The following is a 22,264-nucleotide window of genomic DNA, read 5'->3' on the forward strand; positions in this document are numbered from 1 at the left end:
CAGACAAAATAGAAACTGTGCTGCATGCTGTTTTTTGTAAACAGATGACATTTACTTTTTTCTTTTTCTTTTTCTTTTTGAGATGGAATCTCGTCTGTTGCCCAGGCTGGAGTGCAGTGGTGCAGTCTCAGCTCACTGCAACCTCTGCCTTCCAGGTTCAAGTGATTCTCCTGCCTCAGCCTCCCGAGTAGCTGGGACTACAGGAGCCTGCCACTATGCCCGGCTAATTTTTTGTATTTTTAGTAGAGATAGGGTTTCACTGTGTTAACCAGGATAGTCTTGATCTCCTGACCTTGTGATCTGCCCTCCTGGGCCCCATCTCATTTGAGATAATTGGTGTAAGCGCTTGACTTTTTTTTTTTTTTTTTTTTGAGGTGGAGTTTTGCTCTTGTTGCCCAGGCTGGAGTACAATGGAGCGATCTTGGCTCACCGCAATTTCCGCCTCCTGGATTCAAGCAATTCTGGTGCCCCAGACTCCCAAATAGCTGGGATTACAGGCATGTGTCACCATGTCCGGCTAATTTTTGCGTTATTAGTAGAGACGGGGTTTCTCTATGTTGGTCAGCTTGTCTCGAACTCCCGACCTCAGGTGATCTGCTCGCCTCAGCCTCCCAAAGTGTTGGGATTATAGGTGTGAGCCACTGCACCTGGCCTAGCATCTTGACTTTTTATATATTAAATAAAAATGGAAATAATTTTTTTAAAAAGGGATGTTAATGTTAAGATAGCTGTTCATCTTGATCTCCGTAGTATCAGCCTGAAAAAGCATGCTGAAATATCTTCATCTGAAGGCAGGCAGAGACCAGCTCATGTAAAGTCTGGAGGTACTTTCTTCTGAGAACAAGAAGGATCACAAAGTGTTTCAAACACAGAAAATAGCACGGTGTGATGACCTAACCTCCTGCTCTAACCTTCATCCAGCGTCAGTGGTCAGTTCATGGCTAGACTTGCATAACCTCATTTCCCCTTCCCCTTCCTCCCATCCAACAGACCCAGTGGTCTAGGGCCTCTCTGTTATAGGTACCGGTATAGATGTAGTCCTGGCCCCTAGGAATTCACAGCCTAGGGATAGACCCCCACGGAGGCAGACCGTCCCTGCACAGTAACAGTCACTTGCCCATTGGGTACCAGCAGCTAGAGAGGGACCCTGTCATCTCTACCCTCAAGCCCAGTGTTCAGCCTGGGCCCTGCCACAGGACAAGGGGCTCCGCCAATGTTTTGGGCACATACAAGTTTTAGGCACATTTCAGATGTCATTTTATCCAGAAACATTTTTGTATCTAATGTAATTGTAATAATGCTACACCTAAAATGTAAAACTAATTTCTTAATACCATCAAAATCCAGCTAGTGTTCAAATTTTTTGTTGTCTCAAATGTCATTTTTAGATTTTTATTTTACAGTTTGTTTCAGTCAGGATCATGTGAAGGTCCACATATTAGTTCTCAGATTTTAAGCAGAGTGCTTGACATGATCTGACTTACATTTATTTATTTTTTTTTTGAGATGGCACTATTTTGTCACTCAGGCTGGAGTGCAATCTCTGCTCACTGCAACCTCTGCCTCCTGGGTTCACGCGATTCTCCTGCCTCAGCCTCTGGAGTAGCTGGGATTACAGGTGCACACCACCACACCTGGCTGATTTTTTGTACTGTTAGTAAAGACGGGGTTTCACCATGTTGGCCAAACAGGTCTCGAACTCCTGACCTAGTGATCCACCCGCCTCAGCCTCCCAAAGTGCTAGGATTAAGGTGTGAGCCATTGTGCCTGGCCCTGACTTACATTTTAAAACTCTCTATGGCTGAGTTTTAGGGAATGGATTGCTGTGGGAGTTGTTAAGAAACTGGAAGTAGAGAAACGAATTAGGAGGCTGTTGAGTGTCCAGGAGGTGAGTGATGATAACCTGGATTTGAGTGACAGGTAGGGAATGGGAGATGTGGAGGAAGCAGATATCACATGGGCAGGCCATGCTTGTTTGTCGCAGTTCATCCAGACTGTTTTTTTCTGTTGTGTGTGTTTATTTGAAAATATTGCTCCCAAAGATTTCATTAATTTAGCTATCAACATATTGTTGATGGTGAAATCTTAAAGAATATTGAGATAGAGAAATGTTCATCCATACTTTAATCAACTTACTCAAATTTATTCCAGCTTATTTACCATTATATCATCTTGCCAGTGTATAATTGTAATATAGCATTACATAATAGAATTAGATATATAGTTTTCTACTTAATATGTTTCATACTCTTTATCTATATTATGCTAAAGAATCCCCATAGTTACATGATACTGTATTGAGCAGATTTTAATGTTTGTGTCACATTTATTTATTTGAGACAGGGTCTTGCTCTGACCCCCAGGCTGGAGTGTAGTGGTGCCATCATGTCTCTCTGCATCTTTGACCTCCCAGCTCAAGTGATCCTCCCATCTCAGCCTCTTGAGTAGCTGGGACTACAGGTGTACACCATCTCTCCTGGCTCTTTTGACTTTTTTGTTGAGATGCAATCTTTACTATGTAAGCTAGACAACTTTGAACTCCTGGGCTCAAGTGATCCTCCTGCCTCGGCCTTTCAAAGTGCTAGGATTACATGCATGTGCCACCACACCTGGCCTGTTCCTACTTTTAAAATTATTTTATTTTAAATTAGTTTAAATTTATTTTAAGATACTCTGAAAAAATGTTCCATAAGTTATTTTGCATGTTTTTCTCTCTCTTTTTTTAACTTTTTGATTCAATAATAATAATTTTTGATTAAATAATAATGTTTTTTGTTTGTTTTGAGATGGAATCTCACTCTGTTGCCCAGGCTGGAATGCAGTGGCACGACTCAACTCACTGCAACCTTTGCCTCTCTGGTTCAAGTGATTCTTGTGCATCAGCCTCCCGAGTAGCTGGGATTACAGCCATGCACCCATACACCCAACTGATTTTTGTATTTTTAGTGCAGACGGGGTTTCATCACGTTGCACAGGCTGGTCTCAAACTCCTGAGCTCAGGCATCCACTTGCCTTGGGCTGCCAAAGTGCTAGGATTACATACATGCACCACCATGTCCAGCAAATAATAACTTCTTAATTGACAAAAAGGAAGTACAAGTTTAACAAAAGAGTGAAGATGGCTGATCACTAGCAGCTCGGGCTCGTAGTTCCCAGTGAAAGCGCAGAGAACGAGAGGACGCCACACTTTCAGACGAATATTTGTTGCTCATGGACCAGGAGATTCCCAGCAGAGGAGCCCCACGTGTCGCCAGGGCGACTCTTCTGGCCGGCGCGGCGGTTTTGCTGGTGCCTTAGCACACCAGTTTTTGGTGCAGAGTCCGGAGATTCCTGGGCAGAAAAGCACCATCCATCTTAACACCGCTGTTTTGGCCGGCACGTGGTTTGCTCAGATTTCGGCGCTGGGAATCAACAAGTTGGACGTCTGCTCAGAGACCTAGTTAGAAAGTTGGTAACTACAACGACAACAGACGGATAAATATATAATGAAGGGAAGAAATCAGCGTAAAAAGGCAGAGAATACTCAAAATCAGAATGCCTCTTCCTCTACAGGGGATCGCAATTCCTCATCAGCAACGGAACAAGGCTTAATAGATTACGAGTGTGTTCCAATAACAGAAGCAGGTTTCAAAACGTGGGTGATAAGAAACTTCTGTGAATTAAAAGAACTTGTTCTAACCCAATGCAAAGAGACTAAGAACCTTGAAAAAAGGTTTGATGAAATGTTAACGAGAATGGACAATTTAGAGAGGAATATAAGTGAATTGATGGAGCTGAAAAACACAACACGAGAACTTCGCGAAGTATGCACAAATTTAAACAGTCGAATTGATCAAGTAGAAGAAAGAATATCAGAAGTCAAGAACCAGCTCAGTGAAATGAAACGAGAAGACAAGATTGGAGAAAAAAGGATGAAAAGGAACGAGCAAAGTCTCCAGGAAATATGGGACTATGTGAAAAGACCTAATCTACGTTTGATAGGTGTACCTGAATGTGACGAAGAGAATGAATCGAAGTTGGAAAATACTCTTCAGGATATCATTCAGGAAAACTTTCCCAACCTGGCAAGGCAGGGTAATATTCAACTCCAGGTAATACAGAGAACACCACAAAGATATTCTTCAAGAAGACCAACCCCAAGGCACATAATTGCCAGATTTATTAGGGTTGAAATGAAGGAGAAAATACTAAGGGCAGCCAGAGAGAAAGGTCAGGTTACCCATAAAGGGAAACCTATCAGACTTACAGCAGATCTCTCAGCAGAAACCCTACAAGCCAGAAAAGAGTGGGGACCAATATTTGACATCCTTAAAGAAAAGAACTTTCAACCCAGAATTTCCTATCCAGCCAAACTAAGCTTTATAATCGAAGGAAAAATTAAATCCTTTGCGAACAAACAAGTACTTAGAGAGTTCACCACCACCAGGCCTGCTTTACAAGAGCTTCTGAAAGAAGCACTATACATATAAAGGAACAACCAATATCAGCCTTTCCAAAAATATATCAAAAAGAAAAGAACATTAACACAACGAAAAATTTACACTAACTAATGGGCAAAACAGCCAGCTAGCATCAAATGCCAGTATTAAAGTTATATATATTCTAATCGGATAAAAAGCCAAAACCCATAGGTATGCTGCATCCAGACCCATCTCACATGCAACGATACACAAAGACTCAAAACAAAGAGAAGGAGGAAGATTTATCAACCAAACAGAGAGTAAAAATAAACAAACAAAAAGCAGGAGATGCAATTCTCGCCTCTGATAAAGTAGACTTTAAAGCAACAAAGAGCAAAAGAGGCAAAGAAGGACATTACATAATGGTAAAAGGATCAATGTAACAAGAAGAGCTAACGATTTTATAGATCAACGAGATAGAATATTAACAAGGACATCCAGGACTTGAACTCAGACCCGGAACAAGTAAACTTAATAAACATTTATAGAACTCTCCACTTCAAATACATAAAACATACATTACCACCTCACACCTATTCCATAAGTGACTACATAATTGGAAGTAAATCACTCCTCAGTAATCGCACAGCATTTCATAGGTTTAAATGAAATATTGGTTGGCTGCTCGTTTGTTATTTTCTTCCCTTATTCCTTCCTGTTTACATCAAGTATAATTATTGGTATAAAAGAGGTTTTCAATACCCATTTCTAAACTGCATTCTAGCCTGGGCAAGAAAGCAATACTCCTATTCTCTCTTTCTTTTCCTTTTTCCTCCTCTTCTTTATTCTTTTGCTTTCTTTCTTTCTTTCAAAAAAAAAAAAAAAAGGAAGTACAAGTTTGTACTTAAAAGTAGAATTATGCTTAATTTTGATTATTGGGCTCAGAATGTGTATACTTTGATTTTGATTGAAGTTTATAGACCTTATTGAAGGAATAGAGCATATACCTACCTGGCCTGCGGTCTTTATCTTATCCCACTCACATAGCAATATGTAACTAGAGGAAAGCAATACCTGCCTTACCTTAAATATGTTGGTTTTACAAAGATTCCTTTCTTTCAGTATCTTCTGGGAACCAGGAAATAGCTATTGTAACCTCCAAAATATACCCTCATATCCTTATTTACTGATGAAAATGGCTTATAATTGGGACTCATAATGATTTTCTTTGGTCTTTTATTTTTTTTGAAAAACGAAGGAGAACATTTTTATTATTGGCTCAGAATGTTCAGCTTCAATTACATCTAATGAGGAAATATTGTCAGATAACTATTATTATTTTGTTCTTTGGTCATTCTGTTGGAACAAACCAGGTTTACAATAAATAAGTTGAGTAACCAGATTAAATTAAACAATTTTTATAAAGGATATAAATAGAGAAGAGTAAGTTTAAAAGATTCTACTTAGACTAGGCTCATGCCTGTAATCCCAGCACTGTGGAAGTCTGAGGCAGGAAGATCAGGAGTTTGAGACCAGCCGGGGTTATGTAGTGAGACCTCATCTCTACCAAAGAACTAAAAAAAAAATAGCTGGGTATGGTGATGTGGGCCTGTAGTCTCAGCTATTCTTGTGGCTGAGGCAGTAGTATCGCTTGAGCCAGAAGTTCCAGGCTATAGTGAGCTTTGATTGCAGCACTGCATTCCAGCCCGGGTAGCAGAATGAAGCTCTGTCTCAAAAAAAAAAAAAGAGAAAAAATATTCCACTTAGGTAATTATTTTGTTTATTCTATGTTAATATTTAGTCCCCAAGTGTTTTCATGTTTTGCCTTTAAGTTTTTGAAATAGTGGTTGGACAGAGTGGCTCACACCTGTAATCCCAGTACTGTGGAAGGCCTTGGTAGGTGGATCACCTGAGGTCAGGAGTTCGAGACCAGCCTGGCCAACATGGTGAAATCCCTGTCTCTACTAAAAATACAAAAACTAGCTGGGCATGGTGGCATGGCCTGTAATTCCAGCTACTCAGGAGGCTGAGGCAGGAGAATCGCTTGAACCTGGGAGGCAGAGGTTGCAGTGAGCCGAGATCACACCCCCGTACTCCAGTCTGGGTGACAGAGTAAGACTGTCTCAAAAAAAAAAAAAAAAATAGTGCCACTTTAAGCATGCTATTTCTATTGTATCTTTACATTTGGAACAGAAATATCAAATTGATTATCATTTTCTTATTAAAAAAATCTCATTTCTTCAACTGATTCTTTGGCTGTTGGATTCACAATAAAAATATCTCTCTTGCATAATAAACTCTACTTTATACGCTTGCTATCCAAAGTGTGGTTCAAGTTCAGTAACTTTGGTATCATTTGGGAATTTATGAGATGTGCAGAATTTTAGGCACCACTCCAGACCTAATGAATCTTAATTTGTGTATTAATTTAATTCCCAGGTGGTTCATATGCACGTTTGAAAGCTAACGGGGCATAGTGGCTTATGTCTATGATCCCAGCACTTTGGAAGGCCAAAGTGAGAGGATTGCTTGAGGCCAAGAGTTTGAAATCAGCCTGTGCAACTCAGGAATATCCCCGTCTCAACAAAAAATATTTTTTAAAAATTAGCCACACATGGCGGTGCACACTGGTAGTCTCAGCTGCTTGGGAGGCTGAGGCGGGAGGATCACTTGAGCCTGGGAGGTTGAGGTTGCAGTGAGCTGTGATTGCACCACTGCCCTCCAGCCTCGGTGACAGAGCAAGATCCTGTTCTCCTCCCCCAAGAAAAGAATGTAATGTCAGTAGCCATATCCACAGAATTTTAAATTTGAGCCATCTTTGCATGTTAGGTTATTAACAAACTGAACATCTTGACATTGCGAGTACCTGCCATTATTCTATTAACCAGAAAGGAGATGTTAGGGAGGAATGTTTCCCATTATGTGAGTTATGTGTGAGTGGCTTCTCTTCTGTTGATCTGTTTGGGGGATCCTTTGGAAAACCACTGCCGGTACCTTATGGGGAAAAAAAATCAGAAATCAAATTTCTTTTGGAATAAATTATGCTGCTCTTGGCAGATCTTGTCTGGATCCAAATTAAGTCCTCTGACAAATCCAAGACATCTTTAAAGAGTCATGTAGTCAAACGTTTAATATTTAGTTCTTTTTGGATTTGTCAGAGGACTTAATTGCTTTGTTAGATTGTTCTCTTGTTCTCTTCTTTGGAGCAGTGGCTAGGACAAAACACACCATTGGTTAGTGGGAGGGTGGGAGGTTACAGATCAGCCATGTGCCTCTGAGGCCACAAAGAAGCCTCACAGGTCATAGTTTCCACTGTAAGTGGTCATTGCATTCTCCTGTTGAAGATTGTGTTTACCAAGCTCATGTGCTCATCATGAAACACTGTTAGACATTGATTTGAAAACAATAATTTCTTTTATTTTGATTCTGTAGGAACTTAGAAAGATTGTACAATGAATGGTGATTCTCGTGCTGCGGTGGTGACCTCACCACCCCCGACCACAGCCCCTCACAAGGAGAGGTACTTTGACCGAGTGGATGAGAACAACCCAGAATACTTGAGGGAAAGGAACATGGCACCAGACCTTCGCCAGGACTTCAACATGATGGAGCAAAAGAAGAGGGTGTCCATGATTCTACAAAGCCCTGTAAGAAGAGAAATCTTTTCTCTGACCAAATGTTGTCTTTCCTTTTCTGATACTTCAGGTCTTATGCTCTGTTGTATGAGTGGCATAGTTCATTGATCTTGTCACAGGAAATCGTGTATGAGTATATGTATATGGTTGTTGAAAGAATTCAGTTTAGTTCATGTTATCAGACGTCATAAATGAAAAGTCTTCAGTGTCATAAAGGATAGGAAGCATTAGTTTCTTTTTTTTACTCTTGTGACTTTTCCAGAGGGTCTATATATATTGGGACAATTTTAAAATTACAATTTAAAAAATACCTACCTTAGACTGGACGTGGTGACTCACTCCTGTAATCCCAGCACTTTGAGAGGCCAAGGCAGGTGGATCACTTGAGGTCAGGAGTTCGAGACCAGCCTGGCCATCGTGGTGAAACCCTGACTCCATTAAAAATACAAAAATCAGCCTGGCGTGGTGGCATGTGCCTGTAATCCCAGCTACTTGTAACGCTGAGGCAGGAGAGTCGCTTGAACCTAGGAGGTAGAGGTTGCAGCGAACCAAGATCGTGCCACTGCACTCCAGCCTGGGCAACAGAGCAAAACTCTATCTTAAAAACAAACCAACAAACAGAAAACTAGCTCAGTCCTGGGCATATATAGGCCTTAAGAGTACCTGATTATTGGGCCGGGCGTGGTGGCTCATGCCTGTAATCCCAGCACTTAGGAGGCCAAGGTGGGTGGATCACAAGGTCAGGAGGTCGAAACCATCCTGGCTAACACGGTGAAACCCTGTCTCTACTAAAAACACAAAAGATTAGCTGTTATTATTGAGTTACAAGTTACATAAAGTACACAAATCTTAAATATATAGCTTGATGAATTTTGACATAATTGTTGTTTATGTAGCTACCCAGATCAAGTCTCAGACTTTACATTCTAGTTGAAGGAAATAAACAGTAAATAGCAAGCAGAAGAACAATGCAGAAAGCAGTAGTATGATTAGATTCAGTGTGACTGTGGTCAAAAGGCCGCTCTCTGGAGGTATGGTTTAATCTGAACTCAGTGACAGGAAGGAGCCAGTCTTTCAAGAATCAAGACGGGGCCGGGTTTGGGTGCTTGGCTGGGCATGGTGGTTCATGCCTGTAATCCCAGCACTTTCGGAGGCCAAGGGGTGGATCACTTGAGCCCAGGAGTTCGAGACCAGCCTGATGAAACCCCATCTCTACAAAAAATATAAAAATTAGCCAGGCATGGTGGTGTGTGCCTGCGGTACCAGCTACTCAGGAGGCCAAGGTGGAAGGATCACTCAATCCCAGGAGGTTAAGGCTGCACTGAGTTGTGATCATGCCAGTGCACTCCAGCCTTGGTGACAGAGTGAGACCCTGTCTCAAAAAAAGTGTTCCTGGCTGAGGGACTGGCTAACATGAAATTCCTAGGATAGGGATAGGCTTGATGAGCCTGCAGAGGCAGAAGGCAGCCAGTGTGGTTCAACCTGGGAGTGGCAGAGTGAGGTGCAGTGAGGTTGGAGAGAGAGGAGGGAGCAGATCCTGGAAGGCTGTGTATGCTGAGATTGAGAGTTTTCATTGCATTCTGTGTGTGGCAGAGTCATTGGAGGGCTGCAGACAGGGAAGGACAAATAGAATTTTAAAGAAAGTTATTCTGGGTTTGGTTTAGAGAGAAAATTGGCTGGGGCAAGAGAAAAAGCTGTCTTCCAAATGAGAGATCATGGCAGCTTGGGCCAAGGTGGCGTAGTAGAGGTAGGGAGAGGTAGATTTGTATGGCTTTCATTTTGAAGGTAGTGTGAATAGGACTGGCTGATGGATGGGGCGGAAGAAGTGAAAGGGAAGAAAAGAATCAGGATAACACCTAGACTTTTGGCTTGAGCAGTTTTCCTACATAAAAACAACAAGAAGCTAAGTAAAAATGACTCAGGATAGTTAAGAAACTGGTAGCATCTAGTATGTGCCAGGAGTGTTTGTAGGCACTGGGAATGCAGAGATGAGAGAGTAAAGTCCCTGTCCACAGGTTGTTTAGAACATAGTAAGCGTCAAGGCTGGCCACGGTGGCTCATATCTGCAGTCCCAGGGCTTTGGGAGGCTGAGGTAGGAGGATCACTTGAGCCCAGGAGTTTGAGGCTGCAGTGAGCTATGACTGCACCACTGCACTCCAGCCTGGGGCTTGAGGTTTTGCCAGATGGTTTGGTAGAGTTGGAGGTGTTAGTAAGAAAATGATTACAATGTAATCATTACAATGGATCTAAGCCAGTGAGGGAGATCAGAACAGGGGAGGTGAGCCAAGGTGAGAAGGTGTTAGGGTGATGAATGCATGGAAAAGGGTGAGCTGGACTCTAGGAGGGGGTGGTTGGAGGGCACTTGGATTTGGGATTGAAGAGGGGCATGGTTACTAGGAATGAGCAGGTATAGGGCATGACCATGGAAGTGGGAGACTGAGGTGGGTTGGATGACAGGGTCTTCGGAGGAGAGGAGGCCTGAAATTTGAGAGGTATGAAGCTATGGAGGGTCCCAAGCTGAGGGTATATGGATGTTGAACCAGCAGGAGTTATGATCAAAGTAGCACACACAAGGTCCTTAGGCTAGTGACAGCTGGCTGGAGCCAGATGTTAAGATCCAGATGGTGGCTAAGCTTAGCTCTGTGCCACGTATCCTTTCTGCAGGTACAGATCTTCTGACACGCTGTTTATGTAAGGGGCTCCTGTACTGTGGTTTTCTTCTTTTTGTGTCTTCCTTACCAAGGTTTAAGTTTCTGGAAGGGAAGGACCGTATTATTTATCTGTATGTATATCCTTAGTGCCTAAAACAGCAGCTGGTACTTAGTAGTGTGTGTCAAATTGAGCTTTCCCTAGATCTGTATGTGGATTTTAAAACCATTGAAATAGATCCTTTGAATTTTCAGACTGAGATCTCCTGAAGGCAAGGAGCCTGTTTAATTCAGTTTTTGCTTCCCCTGTAGCCAGCACTGTCTGTGATGTTCAGGCAGCGCCATCTGTATCTCTTACTCTCTGTCTTTTTTTTTTTTCTTTTGAGGTGGAGTCTCACTCTGTTACGGAGGCTGGAGTGTAGTGGTGTGATCTTGGCTCACTGTAGCCTCCATCTCCTGAATTCAAACAATTCTCCTGCCTCAGCCTTCTAAGTAGCTAGGATTACAGGCAGGAGCTTCCATGCCTGGCTAATTTTTGTGTTTTTAGTAGAAACAAAGTTTCACCATGTTGGCCAGGCTGGTCTCGAACTCCTGACCTCAAATGATCTGCCTGCCTTGGCCTCCCAAAGTGCTGGAATTACAGGCGGGAGCCACCATGCCCAGCCCATCTTCATTTGCAAATATCTCCCTTTCTCTCTCTCTCATTGCGTTGTGCATTGATAACAAAGATGGCTAAATAATCATCATGTTTTGTTTTGTTTTTTTCTTTATTTCTTTATTTCTTGCTTGCAGTCAGAGTACCTCTCAGCTTTTCCCTTCCTCATGGCCTCATGAATGACTACAAAATATGATCTGTGACATTATTTATCATGGTTTGGTAAATAGAGGGTCCTCAGAGGGCTCTTGACATTGTTTTCTACCCTTAATTAGCTGCAATACATGTATTTGTTGTGTGCTTTCCCCAGTAGGTACACTTAGACTGTCCCTTGGCAATTTCCTGCTCTATGTTTTAAGCTCAAGCAATGACAAACTAGAAGTAAATTTGATGTGGATTAGCATCCAGTGAATTTACATTTTCATATTAGATATCATTTATAATTGTTTGACAAGATATTTATTTCTTCATAGGGTATGTGAAAGAATTATTTTAGTGCAGTTTGGGGAAATTATAAATTACATCTATTGTTAAATAGATTTCTATTAAAATCACCATCAATTCAATTGGAGTTTTTTTGCCTAATTTAGGATTATTTGATAAAGGATGGATGTTTACGGTTTTTTCCACACTTAAAAGTAATTTGAGAAGTATTTTGAAGAAAGTACTGCAAAGGATAAAATAGAATATGAAAATTACTAATAATTCTATTACTAAAAGGATTACAGTGAACATTTTGATGTATTTACCATTTTCTTTGAGATGAAGTCTTGCTCTGTCACCCAGGCTGGAGTGCAATGGCACAATCTTGGCTCACTGCAACCTCTGCCTCCTGGGTTCAAGCAATTCCCCTGTCTCAGCCTCCCAAGTAGCTAGGATTACAGGCACCTACTACTATACCTGGCTAATGTTTTGTATTTTTAGTAGATATGGGGTTTCACCATGTTGGCCAGGAAGGTTTCAAACTCCTGACCTCAGGTGATCTACCTGCCTTGGCCTCCCAAAGTGCTAGGATCCAGGTGTGAACCACTGCACCCGGCCGATGGATTTACTTTCAATCTTTTTCTGTTTAGGTGTGTATTTGCTCTAATAAGAACTGGTTATATTGCTTGATAACATTGTCACTCAAGAGCAATTTTATGCCATTTAATTTTTTTTTAGCTTTTCATTTTGAATGCATGCATAGAATTCCCAGTGCATTCAATCAGCCCTCTGTTGATTGAAATGTAGAATGTTTTTTCCTTTTATCAATAGGGGTGGAAAATGAATGTCTTTGAGCACTTTCTTGATGTTTCCTTAAAATAGATTCCTAGGAATAGAATTCCTGTTCAGAATTTTAAGCTTTTATTGTATTACTTTCTAGAAAAGAATGTGCCAGTTTATACTCCCAGCAGTAATGTGTGAGAATATCTGCTTGCCTTTCCAGCACTGGATGAAAACAAAAAATTGGTCTATGTGATTGCTACTCCAGACCCCCTGCCCAAGGAACAGAAAATAAATAGTATCTCACTGTTTTAATATTTTTTTATTAGGCTTTCTGTGAAGAATTGGAATCAATGATACAGGAGCAATTTAAGAAGGGGAAGAACCCCACAGGCCTTTTGGCATTACAGCAGATTGCAGATTTTATGACCACGAATGTACCAAATGTCTACCCAGCGGCTCCGCAAGGAGGGATGGCTGCCTTAAACATGAGTGAGTAGTTCCTGATTTTTAATATATGCTCTGTAGTTTTCAGGTAAAATTTCCTGAAGATTGCTCACATGAAATAAAAGGGCATGTAATGGTGTAACATACAGAGTTGAGTATTTGGAAAATTAATGTGTTTTCTTTAGTCATAGTAAAAGACAGGCTGTATTCTTGAAATTGTCTTGAATGTTGGGGACTCTTCTTAGCCAGTGAGACTCTTATTTCTGAGGCAGATGACCAACCTCTATGTGGATTAAAATAAACTAATCAGTAATAATAGTGCTTGTGGAGTAGCACATCAGTTTTGCCTGGCCAGCATTTCTTCCCTACCATTCCTCACTGCTACTTCTCCACTAGTGAGAAAGAGAAATTCCAAAAGAAAAGCCAGAGGAAAAATGTTGGATGGGTGACTGTGAGCAAAGAATGGTCAGCTGGGCAAGAATTGAGCTTTGCCATGACAGTTGAGTTTGGAAATGTTAACATGATGAGGTGGAGCCCAGGATGATTCAGGCATCAACTAATCTGACCCATATTGTATCTTGGATCAGTCTCTGACGGGTCTGGTTGGATAGTCAAATCTGATTGCCCAAAATAAGATACTGGTTTTTGTTACATCTGCTGACATTTGCTATTTACCTGTCTGCTCTGTGGGATTCTTAGAAGTTAAATAGCATTCACCCGATCTGATATATGTTATAATTAATGTCTATAGAATATTAAGAATCACATTTAATCCATAGCTCAAACCTCCACCCTGAAATCACATGGCCACCATCAGTAAAGTTTTCATATGTATTGTTGAGATTCTCTTGGGGTGGCTGGCAAAATATTAGGGAAAGTTATAAATTAGTCTCAAACCTTTTGGAAGGCCAAAAGGTCTTGTTGGGACAGGCTGAAGGCAGTGGGTCCATTACATTAGGGAAAAGATAGGAACAATAAGAGGCTTTCCCAGTTAAGTCTGTTTACCCCACATCCCTTTGTCTCTACTCTGTTTACTCAGGTAAACTTTGTGCTGAATGGTCCTCTCAGGGAGAAATCAAAGGGGAATTACCTGTTAACAGTGTTTACTCTGGGCCCTGAAACCTAAAGTTTTTATCATTTGCAAAACCACTCTTTTAACCATGTTAATTATCCACAAAGCATATTAACTTAAAACCTCTGTTATGAAAACTGTACTGAATAAATGTGAGAATGGAACAGGGGGTCTTGGTCGATTGGCTGCAGTCACCCTCTAAAAGCAGCCAACAGCCATCCCTAGCCCACCTGAATCACTGAAATAGGTGTGAGAGTGCATTTATTCATCCATAGTTAAGTCAGGGTCTGCAGAACAAACCTCTGCAGGTGGTAATCAGTGTCTCAGGTGTATCATCTCTCCTGGTTAAACCCCCATTCCTGGGAGTCACTCTTTAACTAAAAAAAAATTTGCTAATTGTACTCATAATTGCCTTATGTTATTTGTTAATCCTAAAATGCAAAGCCAGAATAAAAGCAAAAACCACCTTGCCTAACAAACCCATGGCTAAATGCATCAGTGGCTGGCAAACAACAAAGGCTAATGTTGTTAAAAGTGGATTCTTTTTTTTTTTTTTTTTTGAGACAAGTGTCTCAGTCTGTCTCGCAGGCTGGAGTATAGTGGCGCGATCTTGGCTCCCTGCAAACCTCCACCTCTCAGGTTCAAGCTATTCTCATGCCTTAGCATCCTGAGTAGCTGAGATTACAGGCACATACCACCACACCTGGCTAATTTTTGTGTTTTTAATAGAGATGGGTTTCACCATGTTGGCCAGGCTGATCTCAAACTCCTGACTTCAAGTGATCCACTCGCCTCAGCCTCCCTAAGTGCTGGGATTATGGACATGAGCCACCACACGTGGCCCATTTCTTCTGTATTAGCAAGAATATTCTGTAAAGAGAAACTTCCCTTTAGTTCTTTTGGTTACCTGGTGGTACAGTTTTTGTAGGAAAGGTAGGATCCCTTTCCGAAATAATAAGTTGGTTTCCAGTCATCCTTTAGTCATGAACAATTAGTTTTTTTAGTATCATTTGAATTTATGATTTAAACATGGTCAGTGTGTTTCACATCATTGCAGTTATTATCCGGATTTGTTGAGAGCTTTCCTTCTGAATGTTGAATTTTGTGAAATACTTCTTACCCGTTTGTTAAAATAATCACCTAGTTTTTCTTCTTTAGTTTGATATGGTGAATTATGTTCATTGGATTTTGTTTTGTTTCATATATTTATTTACTTAGAGATAAGGTCTTGCTCTTTCACCTGTGCTGGAGTACAGTAGCATAGTCACAGCACACTATAACCTTGAAGTCCTGGGCTTAAGGGATCCTCCACACCTGGCTAATCTCCCCTCCCCTCCCCTCCCCTCCTTCCTTTCCCTTTCCCTTTCTCTTTCACTCTCTCTCTCACTCTCTCTTTGGCAGCTTTTATCTTTCAAAGAATTTGTCCATTTCATCTAAGGTAAATAATTTGCTGGCATAGTTGTTTGTATAATCCCTTTATTATTTTTTTAAATGTCTGTAGGATGGATAGTGATGACCTTTTTCCACTTCTTCATATTGATTATTTTTTCTTTCTTTCTTTCTTTTTTTTTTTTGAGACAGTCTCACTCTGTCACCCGAGCTGGAGTGCAATGGCGTGATCTTGGCTCACTGCAACCTCTGCTTCCGGGTTCAAGCAATTCTCCTGTCTCAGCCTCCCAAGTAGCTGAGATTACAGGTGTCCACCACCACACCCGGCTAATTTTTTGTGTTTTTAATACAGACAAGGTTTTACCATGTTGGGCAGGCTGGTTTCAAACTTCTGCCCTCAAGTGATCCACCCACCTCAGCCTCCCAGAGTGCTAGGATTTCAGGCATGAGTCACTGTGCCCAACCTATTTCTATCTCCTTTCTTTTGTTAAGTCTGGCTAGAGGTTTATCTTGTTTTGTTATTTGTACAATTTTTAATCTCACAGATTCAACTTGGTTTAATCAAAAAGCCTTAAAAAAACTTTTCTTCTCTAATGTATGTTTAATGCTGTCAATTTCCTTCTAAGCATGCTGTACTGCACCCCCACAAATTTTGCTGTCTTTTTGTTAATGATTTCTAACTTAATTGTATTAGTATTGGAGAATAGTCTATCAAATTGTCTTTGAAGTTGTCAAGACTTTATGGCCTAACGTGGAAGATAAATATCTCAGATCCATTAGTATTTGATTTACATTTGATAAGAAATATTAATATTTAAAGCTTTTTGATAAGTCTCACTTTGTTGCCTGGGCTATTCACAGCTGCGATCATAAGCACTACATCCTCAAACTCATGGCTTCAAGTGATCCTCCTGCCTTAACCTTCTGAGTACCTAGGAATACAGGCATATGCCACCGCACCTGGCTGAGTTTTGTTTTTCTTTATTTCAGGTCTTGGTATGGTGACTCCTGTGAACGATCTTAGAGGATCTGATTCGATTGCATATGACAAAGGAGAGAAGTTATTGCGGTGTAAATTGGCAGCGTTTTATAGACTAGCAGATCTCTTCGGGTGGTCTCAGCTTATCTACAATCATATCACAGTGAGTGTTAAATGGGGTAGTAACTGAATAATAAATGAAATATTTTGTGTCTGGCACCACCTCCTTCCATTTAGGGGACGAGGGAAGCAGGCTGAGCTTCAGTAAGTCATGGAATACCTCTTCTGATTCCTGACTACAGAGTCTAATAACCCGATAACCAGCTAGTTTGGGTTAAAAGTTATAAGAAGAGCAGCTCTTGAAAATATCTTTCTTGCATGCTAACCTAATAAGACAGTTGAGTGTTTACCATATTATAGACAGTTTCTAAAATTATTTTTATGTTTAAAAACATAAGAATGGTGATGTTTTCTTTCTTAGTCTGACCAAAGCCTTCTATCTCAAACTTATTTCTTCAGCTACTCCAGTTTTAACCATTTTCAACATTGTTAGAATCTCTTTTCCTTCATTCTGGGTATCTGCTTTTTCTGGACTAAGTGCTGTTCTAACTCTGGGGTTGTATCAGTGGATAACACAAGTCCTTCCCTTGTGGGCAGTCACTTCTTCATCCCAATCCATTAGCCTGTTCTTCACTCCCTATTTTGTCCAGCTTGTATTTCATGCTCGCTCATTTCAGTAATACTCTGCCAGTCCTGTACTACCACTCCCAGCTTCTGAGCAGCCACATCCTGCTACGGAAACCCTCCCACCAGAGCCCATTGCCTTTCTCCATAGATTCACAACCCAAATCTCAAGTGGACCCGTGACTCAGCCTGGCAACCATAACTCATCTCTCTTACAACCTTACTAATATTTAAGTCTTCACTACTATCTTTGAGACTCCTGACCTCCTTCTCCCAGCAAATGACCTCATCATGCCACAGGAAAAAGGGGTACCCTTCCTGACATTTGTTACCATTCTGTACTGTTGACCACCTGTTATAATGCCCTGCCTTCTGCCTGTGGCCAAACTTTGCTCCCCTGGCTTGAATTCCACCATTCCTGCCTTCTTAGATTCCCAGTGCATTGGCAGGGTTCTTTTGTTCCTTCACTCTTTTGTAGAGATAGCTTCTTCCTTTGATCTGCTTCCTTCCTTTGGTTTTAAAACTTGTTCCAATCTTCTGTTTTTTTTCATGTAATTTCTTTTAAAGGCTATTTTAAGTTGTTAATACAGTCCCTGCTTTTTGTATCAAGTGTACCTTATGCAGATGTCTAAAGAAAAAGTTGTAATTCCACCAATACTTCCATCTCTCTTGAGGCAACCAGTGTGTCTGCTGTTCAGGTTGTTGAAGACTTTTCTCCGCATTCAGCACGCACGCAGGTTTTTCCACACATGGACTCATAACTAGTGGTGCTTAGTTAAGCTCCATTCTGGACTCAGAGGAATGCTAAGCCTCCTGAGGTGATGGTCTGGTGTTCACCTTGTGATTAGTGTATTGTGTCTCTGGGACTTGATGTTGGTCTCTGCCAGAGAGAGACTCAGTTGCCTTCCATCCATCTGTTCTTGTTTCCGCTTAAATGAACTTTTCAAAATGTGCTCTTGCGTGCTGCACACTCACTTTGTGTAGAATGCCACCTCTGCTTTATTCCCCTGCAGTAGTTACCCCCATCCATTCTGTATGTTTAGCTGTTACTGTCCCTCTTTGCCCACAGGAATGTAAAATTCTGTGGGGGGAGCCTCTGTTGTGGTCCCTGCTGTGGCCCCAGAACCAATGGCACAGAGTAGGCATGCAGTTAACTCATGTCAGGTGAAAAACCGGATGAAACCCCTCCTGAGCTGAAATTACCTCAGTAACATTGTGAACAAGAGCTCAGTGGGGCTTTTTGACATTTGATGAGTGGGTCCAGTTAGCCTAACGCAAATGTCAACTCCCTTCCTGGTGCCTGCAGGGAAATTGCTGGCCCCTGTCATCTAATTATACTTGACAGAATGCTGTAGTGGAGATTTAATGCTAAATGGTTGCCTGAAGATTAGTGCCATAAAAATGTTACAGCTGTGATAGGAAATGTAATCCCTAGCGGTAATAACAGCTTCACGTTCTTTGCAGGTTTAAAAATGCTGTTTGCATAGTCCTGTTTTGAATGCTGATTAAATAAGTTTGAATTGGTTAAATTACTTGTTTTCTCCCCCTTTAATTGTTTAGGAATTGGCAAAATTGAAACATTGGTGTTTGATCTTCTGTCAGTGATCTCCATGGGGCTTAATACTGAGTAAAAATAAATACAGGTTACCAAAAATGTTTCCTGTGTCTTATAAACTAGAACTAGAGAATCTTTAAGGAAGAAAGGTTTTGGTTTATTTTGTTTTACTATTATGACATCCATTTCTTATTTGCAATCTAGGTATGGTACAGACGCTTAGCAGAAAACTGAATATTAACAGTATCAACAAAAATTCTGCCCTTTCTTTGAAAGAGGGTCATAGGGATTTTCTGCTGAAGGGATTTAAAATTGCTAACAGGTGTTAGAGGATTGGAGATGATTGTCTGAAGTAGATCTTTGTTTTAAGATTGCACTGGATTTGGAGAAGTGTTTGTGGGGGCTGGGGGCAGTGGGACAAGATAGGATAGCACTTAGCTGACGGCTTGGCCTTTTCATCCTGATGTCAGTAGAATGCTGTCAAGGCTTCATACCTGCAGAACCTGGCAGATGCTTGTTCAACTCCATTCTGGATTCCAGAGAATGCCAAGCCTCCCAGGTGATGGTCTGGAACCCACCTTTGTGACCAGTGCCCTGTGCTTCAGGGATGTGATAGTAATCTCCTTTGGAGATACTCAGTTGGTCTGCAACAGCAGAGTCTCATTCTTCACACACAGAGAAGGGGCAGTACATGTGTGAGAAGAGACACAGGGAGAGCAGTGCTGGTCTGACAGGGACCACTGAAGAGGAAACTGACTTCAAAATGTCCTCCGTCTTTACTTGATGTTTGTAATTTTACGCTTTCTCCTTTTTGCTTTAGACTCAGAGAATTGAATGTTTTAAGCCTTTAAAATTAAAATATGTATTAATAGATCTGTTAGTTAAGCTCACAGTTGGAAATAAATCTTAAAATAAGTCAGGGAAACATTAATTACAGCATTATTATTATTATTATTATTATTTTTGAGACAGGGGCTGTCTTTGTCACCCAGGCTGAAGTGCAGTGGTGTAATCTCTGCCGCCTCGGTTCAAGTGGTCCTCCTGCCTCAGCCTCCTGAGTAGCTGGAACAGTCATGCGCCACCATGTGCAGGTGTGCACCACATGCTACTGGCTAATTTTTATATTTTTAATAGGGATAGGGTTTCTCCATATTGGCCAGGCTGATCTCTAACTCCTGGCCTCAAATGATCCACCTACCTCGGCCTCCCAAAGTGTTAGGATTACAGGTGTGAGCCACTGCACCCATCCCAGCATTATTTGTAATAATAAATTTTTTTTTTTTTTTTTTTTTTAGGCAGAGTCTCGCTCTATGACCCAGGTTGGAGTGCAGTGGCATGATGGCTCACTGCAACCTGCGCCTCCTGGGTTCAAGCAATTTCTCCTGCCTCAGCCTCCCAAGTAGCAGGGATTACAGGCACCTGCCACCACATCTGGCTATTTTTTTTTTGTATTTTTTGTAGAGATGGAATTTCACCATGTTGGCCAGGCTGATTTTGAACTTCTGTCCTCAAGTGATCCACCCATGTGGGTCTCCCAAAGTGCTAGGATTACAGGTGTGAGCCACTGTGCCTAGCCAATAATGAAAAAATTTAAGAGTCCTTAAATATTCAGCAGTAGATAGGTAATGGCTCAGTTATTCAATATCAATTTGATAAAATGTTGTATACTATGAAAAACAATTACAAAGATCATGTAGAACAAGTGAAAACATGAAAAATGAAAGGTATTATTAGAAATGAGAAAATATGAAATGTATACTCTTTACAGCCATATTAAATACATACATATATATATATATATAGACAAAATTGAAATGATTGACAAAAACAGCTGTGTAATATTTTTTAAATGTAGAACCTGACAGCATGCTTCTAAAATTTAAAGGGAAGAATGGAAGGCCAAGAATAGCTAAGATACTCCTGAAGAACAACTAGGCAAGGGGATTTTTCCTACCAGATGTCAAGCTTAATATAAAGTGGTAATTAATGTAGTGTTCTTTGGGCAAAGGAAGATTCAGATGGATCAGTGGGACTGAACGGAAAGCTGTAAGTCGGATCTGCATGCATTGAAACAGACATGCCAGAGTCGGCATTGCAGCTAAGCAGGGTGGGGGACGGGCTTGGCAATGATAGGTGCTGGGATGCTTGGGTAGAAAAGTCACAAGTGAAAAATTATATGAGACTTCTATACTATACATAATCACAAAGCAATCCCAGTGAATTAAAGATTAAACATGAAATGTAATACTTTTACAATTTTAGGACTGATACAGGTGAAAATCACTAGCCTTGAATCCCTGGCCTAAGGAAAGATGTCTTATGACACAAAAAGCACTTATCATAAATGAAAAGATGGGTAAATGTGTCCGCATTTAAAGTAAACAAAATGTTTCCTTATTAAAAGTACCATAGGCCAGGCTCAGTGGCTCACACCTGTAATCCCAGCACTTTGGGAGGCTAGGTGGGTGGATTACTCCTGAACTCCTGATCACCTGAGGTCTGGAGTTCGAGACCAGCCTGTCCAACATGATGAAAACCCATCTCTACCAAAAAATACAAAACAATTAGCCAGGCATGGTGGTTCGCCTGCAGTCTCAGCTGCTGGGGAGGCCGAGACAGAATCGCTTGAACCCTAGAGGTGGAAGGTTGCAGTGAGCTGAGATCCTGCCACTGAACTCCAGCCTGGGTGGCAGAGTGAGACCCTGTCTCCAAAAAAAAAAAAAAGATACCATTAATACAGTAATAATAAAAGCTGCAACCTGGAAGGTTTGCCCCACATGTAGCCAACAGAAATTAATATCTGGGGCTGGGCATGGTGGCTCATGCCTACAATTCCTGTGCTTTGGGAGACCAAGGTAGGCGCATCACTTGAGTCGAAGAGTTTGAGACCAGTTTGGTCAACACGGTGAAACTTCATCTATACTGAAAATACAAAATGAGCTAGGCATGGTGGCATGTACCTGTAATCCCGGCTACTCAGAGGCTGAGACAGGAATCACTTGAACTTGGGAGGTGTAGGTTGCAGTGAGTTGAAATCTTAACACTGCGCTCCAGCCTGGGTGACGGAGCGAGACTTCTTCTCAAAAAAAAAAAAAAAAGTAATATCTGGACTAGATAATTGTCAATAAGAAAAAGACAAACCATTGTAAAATGGACAAAAGGCAAAAAGGAATTTCACAGAAGGAGAGATAAGAATGCCTTGTAAAAATATGCAAAGTTGCTGAAATCATTTAGTAACCAGGAAGTTATAAATTCATAGCACACTGAAATATCGTTTCACAGACATAAGTTTCTTTTTTGAGACGGAGTCTCGCTCTGTTGCCCAGGCTGGAGTCAGTGGCACGATCTTGGCTCACTACAACCTCCACCTCCCAGGTTCAAGCGATTCACATGCCTCAGCCTCCCAAGTAGCTGGGGTTACAGGCGTACACTATCACGCCTGGCTAATTTTTGTATCTTTAGTAGAGGCAAGGTTTCAACATATTAGCCAGTCTGGTCTTGAGCTCATCACCTCATGATCTGCCCACCTCGGCCTCCCAAAGTGCTGGGATTATAGGTGTGAGCCACTGCGCCTGGCCTCAGACATCAGATTTTAAG

General features: G+C 41.2%; 1 protein-coding gene across 10 annotated transcripts in view; it reads left to right on the forward strand.

Annotated features, from left to right (window-relative positions):
* The window catches only part of ADD1 (adducin 1), an 89,512-nt gene that overhangs the window by 35,412 nt on the left and 31,836 nt on the right, over positions 1-22,264 (forward strand). For 9 of the 10 annotated variants that reach the window (XM_012466846.3, XM_012466839.3, XM_012466847.2 and 6 more), the window contains exons 2-4: positions 7,833-8,047; positions 12,871-13,033; positions 16,440-16,591. In XM_012466846.3, the coding sequence (XP_012322269.1) occupies positions 7,853-8,047; positions 12,871-13,033; positions 16,440-16,591 (510 nt within the window). In that variant the 5' untranslated portion in view covers positions 7,833-7,852. Of the gene's footprint in view, positions 1-843; positions 930-7,832; positions 8,048-12,870; positions 13,034-16,439; positions 16,592-22,264 lie in introns of those variants that run through there. The other variant, XM_012466842.3, reaches the window with a different exon arrangement.

The sequence above is a fragment of the Aotus nancymaae genome, unplaced genomic scaffold (genome assembly GCF_030222135.1).
Source record: "Aotus nancymaae isolate 86718 unplaced genomic scaffold, 86718_ANA_hifiasm-v0.15.2.pri h1tg000006l, whole genome shotgun sequence".
Classification (NCBI taxonomy): domain Eukaryota; kingdom Metazoa; phylum Chordata; class Mammalia; order Primates; family Aotidae; genus Aotus; species Aotus nancymaae.